The sequence below is a fragment of the Dreissena polymorpha genome, chromosome 2 (assembly GCF_020536995.1).
Source record: "Dreissena polymorpha isolate Duluth1 chromosome 2, UMN_Dpol_1.0, whole genome shotgun sequence".
Lineage (NCBI taxonomy): Eukaryota > Metazoa > Mollusca > Bivalvia > Myida > Dreissenidae > Dreissena > Dreissena polymorpha.
Genome location: NC_068356.1, coordinates 31104859 through 31109345, shown reverse-complemented (window position 1 = coordinate 31109345; position 4487 = coordinate 31104859). Strand labels below are relative to the sequence as shown.

At 36.3% G+C, this 4487-nt stretch overlaps 1 protein-coding gene across 1 annotated transcript; it reads right to left on the bottom strand.

The window, feature by feature from the left end:
- Nucleotides 1–300: 300 nt before the first annotated feature.
- LOC127866464 (uncharacterized) lies at nt 301–4247 on the bottom strand. Its single transcript, XM_052406982.1, has one exon. It carries the CDS (start codon nt 3933–3935, stop codon nt 1914–1916), a length of 2022 nt encoding a protein of 673 aa, XP_052262942.1. The 5' UTR covers nt 3936–4247; the 3' UTR covers nt 301–1913.
- Nucleotides 4248–4487: the final 240 nt, after the last annotated feature.

Genomic DNA, 4487 nt, shown 5'->3' with positions numbered 1-4487 from the left:
GTAACTTGTTTCTCTCTTGTTTATTTCTTTAAGTTGAAGATTATTATACCAACATATCTAATTATTTCCGATTTTTTAAATTTATACATTTAATGCATTTCAATTATGCCAAAATCTCTGAACATGTCTCTTTAATATGCATACCAATAATCAATACAAATATTTTTAAACCGAACACGCAAATAATACCAACGTTTTGGAAAAAGGTGTACATTATATTTTTTGTCGATCTAGTATAAAAGTGCATTCTTGTAGTACATAATTATTCTACTCTAAATAGCGAAAACATATTCAACATGGTTTAAAGTTTGACATTTATTCTGTACAGATACCAATCCGTTTGCCAAAAAAACACACTTTCTTAAAACAAAAATAAACGGAAAAAAAATTCACAGGTTAAGACATACATGTATATTTGAATTTGCACATGCAGTTTGAGCATTATCTATTGGATTTATACATATTGTATCTTAACCATTTCCCACTTAGCTAAATGAAAATGGCTATGTGCAAACAGCATAAAACCAGAACAGCCTGCGAGTTACCTCGCAGTCTGGTCAGGTTTTATGCTGTTTGCTTCTCATCAGTATCTAAAGGTTAGAAATGAAATCTTCAAAACTCTAATTTAGTAAAAAGGTATTTAATTAAATGTAACTTTCTAAGGGACTACAAATGCGTCAAAATACGTATCTAAGTGGTAACGGTTTAAATATACCCCTCACTAACCTCATGCACCACTATCAGTATGTATGGATGTTTCTTAGTGGCTGACCTATTTGATAATAATCAATATATACATGTAGAGTCCAAGGGGCACCATAAGCCAAATATTTGCTATCAGTCTGTTTTTTCTGGGTGAAAATCTGATGCGTTTTAGTATATGATGTAAATACAATGTACATCCTTATTCTTTATTCAGGAGTCATCTACTAATTCAGAACATCTAAATAAATTTTAGAATCAAATAGCATTTATTGGTATTAACTTGATTTAATATATGTAAAAACAGTGACAAGCGAAAAAGGATAAAAAATAATTGTGCACATTTAAAGCGCGTGATACTGTGACACATGAACACAATTTCACAAATAAATGATGTCTTATTGGATTGTGCTCGTACATATAATGGTTTGGAAAATCATTTCTGACCTCCGAGATAATATAACATAGTACACCCTATTGAAATACGTTTGCTTGTTTAAAGTGTACATTTCCTACATGTTGGAAAAGACCAATATTCAGAAATTAATGGGGTATTGATAAAGACTGATTTCCTTAATAGTGTATAAGTAGTTCTTTATCAACTCAATTAATGAAAGTTGATAGTGACAAATGTTTTGTATAAATACTTCAAGATTTTGTATTAGGGAGTGCCGAGTTTGGTTAGCCGTCACGACTGGATGGAGGTGCTCGGCTCATATATATTTTACAATGCGAACTATACGATCACTATAATAAAGTATGTTTTAACCATGAATTGGGTTGTCATTCTATCGACTATGTGATAATAACGATGAAGATAATGTTTTATGTTAATTAGGTTAAAAATGCTGAATTTAAAGCAAATATTTTAATCCATTTAAAATGGCATCGCTAAAACAGAATGCAGCATTTGATCAATATAATTATGCTTTGCATGCACATTCATCCTTGTTGTACATAACATCTTATAAACTCAACTGGTATTCGTTGAACAGAAACACTTACACATATGGAATCAATTAATATCAAACAAAGACAAAGCATACATTTAACAACTGATAAACGAAAATACAATCTGTACGGTTTAAAGACTGAACATTGGTAAATCTTACAAATTGAGAATATTTCTGTAATTCATGTGCAAAAACGAAACGTATCTGACGATAAAATCATAGTCATCAACATTTACCTTTTTAAAATATTAAGGATATTTAAATGGCACCATTTTTTAAAAGGTCTACACAAAAACAGAACGTCCGTAGCTCTGAATTGGCAACACAGTGAGACTGGTTCCCATACTTGTTCAGTCTTGCTGGTTCCCCTATAACCGCCATCTTGTCCCCGCTACCAAACTGAGTAAAGTCTATGAGTCCTTCATAATATGCGGAGCCTGGTTGCGTATAAAACAAAACCGAATACCGACCACTGGTCCTGTCTAGATCGTGCGCTGAACGAACATTATCTCGAAATTTAGTTAACTTGAACGTGTTTTGAAGACCTTCTGGAACATTCAGGTCGTTTTTTAAAGTGTAATGAACAGATGCTTCCGTAATATTATGAAGAGTTACAGCGGCACAGTTGCTGTCTTGTTCTAATATTTTGTTCAGTTCTTTTACTAATCGTATCGCAAGAAGTCGTACAACTTTGGAATCTATGGACACCGGTACCCTGTCCGTGCACGTGCAATGCGTGGCATCCAGACCGGCGTCTGCGCATGTGCGTGTACTCGGTATCGGACGAAATATACTTCGGCGAACCAAGTGTGTTTTAACATATCTCTCTTCTGATGATTTATTGGACAAAAAGTCATGCACTGTTTGATAAATGTCATATGGTGTCAGTAGGTCATGCACTGTTTGATAAATGTCATATGGTGTCAGTAGTTGTTTGGTATTATGAGTAAGGATTTGATCGATGGTTTTATCTTCCTTCAAATTTCTTGGAACGTGAACCATTAGGAAAGGATTGCTATTCTCCGCTCGACCTATATGGGTCAAGGATGCACCACCTATTCGAAAGCCATGGTCACTTAATACCATCAACAAAGTGTTGTCCATATTCCGTTCGCTTTTCATCCACTGCAGAAATTCTAGTAACAAATCATCGCCCAGCTTTAAATCATTAAACTTGTCGTGACCAAGCGAATTTTCCCAGAAAAATGCTAACGTTTGTTTGTTTGTGTAATGTCCCAAGAACCCTTTTAAATATTCCAGCATTAAGTCAAAAAATCCTCTACGACCATAGCAGTAGGAGTCGGGTCGCTCTAACTTCGACATAAACACTGGATCAAATTCTTGCATAGCAAGTAGGTACGGACGTATATAAAAGTTAGTTGGGACTTGAAAGAAACCACGTTTTCCAAGATTGAATGTGGTTATGTCAGACCGATCTTCAGCGAAAAACGTCGCCATGTGTTTCGCATATTCCTCGCTCCATAACAACGGCATGTCGTCTGCATAGGCTGCGTTAGACGAAAATTCCGGGAATTCCCCGTGACTTTTCCCAGTTAAGAGTGGCATAAGATTGGGAAACGTGTTTAGGCCAACCTTTCTGTACCCAATGAAATCGTAAGCCTGTAATTCATCACGGAGGAATTTCATCGATTTTGGTAGATTTCGGATGGCGTGTGATCGTGACATGGAATCAAGTCCTAGTATTATTACGCTCGGTGTTGACGCTGTTTCGTTATGTATATTGCCTCGTTCGTTAGATCTATTACTATAAAATGGATTAAAATGTGCCATGTCGTACACTGTAGACGGAATGAATAGCGAGTTGAACTGACATGTTACACGGAACAAGTGACTGTCAATGCTGACAGGTGAACTAAACTCAACCTTTTCCGCGAATTTCAGATGAACATCACCAAGGAGACGCTCGATGAGCTGATAGAAACACCTCCATTTTTTAATATCAATGTTATGCAATTTTGCTACACTCTTATTCAATGCCAGCCTTCCGTCCTTCTGAACATAAAACAAGTCAAACCTGTCTGAACACACGATAGGTGACGGCTCTGCAATGTACGGCTTAAGTGAAACGTCCCATGGATCAAGAGGGTGGATCGTGCATGGTGTGTGTATGTCCGTGTCATTGAGAGGCTCATAGAGGTCCACTAATGATGCTCCGAACTCGTCTATCCTGGTTCCAGCACTGTATAAGAACATTAACACACTTACACACACAATTATAATAACAGCAAACGTCTTTCTAAATTTGCATAATCCCGACATCGGTAAAATTAACTTCAATGGATTTAATCACTTAACCCTTTGACAGGCACTTTCAACAAGTTGTGTGTTATTTACACAAAACACAATTGTTTCCACTTGCACTACAGTGGTACACTTTCCGTTAACATTTGCGTTCCGTCTCTTGTAACTATCTGGCTCTTTTCGTTCGGCATACACGAAATATCCTAACACATAGCCCACTACTGGTTAAAGGCGCAGATATCGGTCGATTCTACTACGGCGTGTAGTATTTCGGCTGCTTCGTTATTTTGAAGACAGGCCAATATCCTGTCAAATTCTGAAAACATCACAACCGACTTATTCCGAGAGAATAGTTTAGAACATTGCAGAGCCTTACAACAGAGCGGAAACTAATCGATAAGTATGTTGTCTGCTCACAATACGTGAGAATTAATTCTTCTTAGGTGACTTTTTTTTTCGCTCGAAAATACGCTATTTTTGCAATTTCGATTTTTTAAATAATTACTTTCGAAGAATGTGTTTGCATTCAAATTTCGAGCAATAAATCTGCCGTTTTGCTAAGATGTATTT

Bases quoted from the DNA above. Each gene is read 5' to 3' on its own strand.
- LOC127866464 (XM_052406982.1), bottom strand. From the start codon at position 3,935: ATGTCGGGATTATGCAAATTTAGAAAGACGTTTGCTGTTATTATAATT.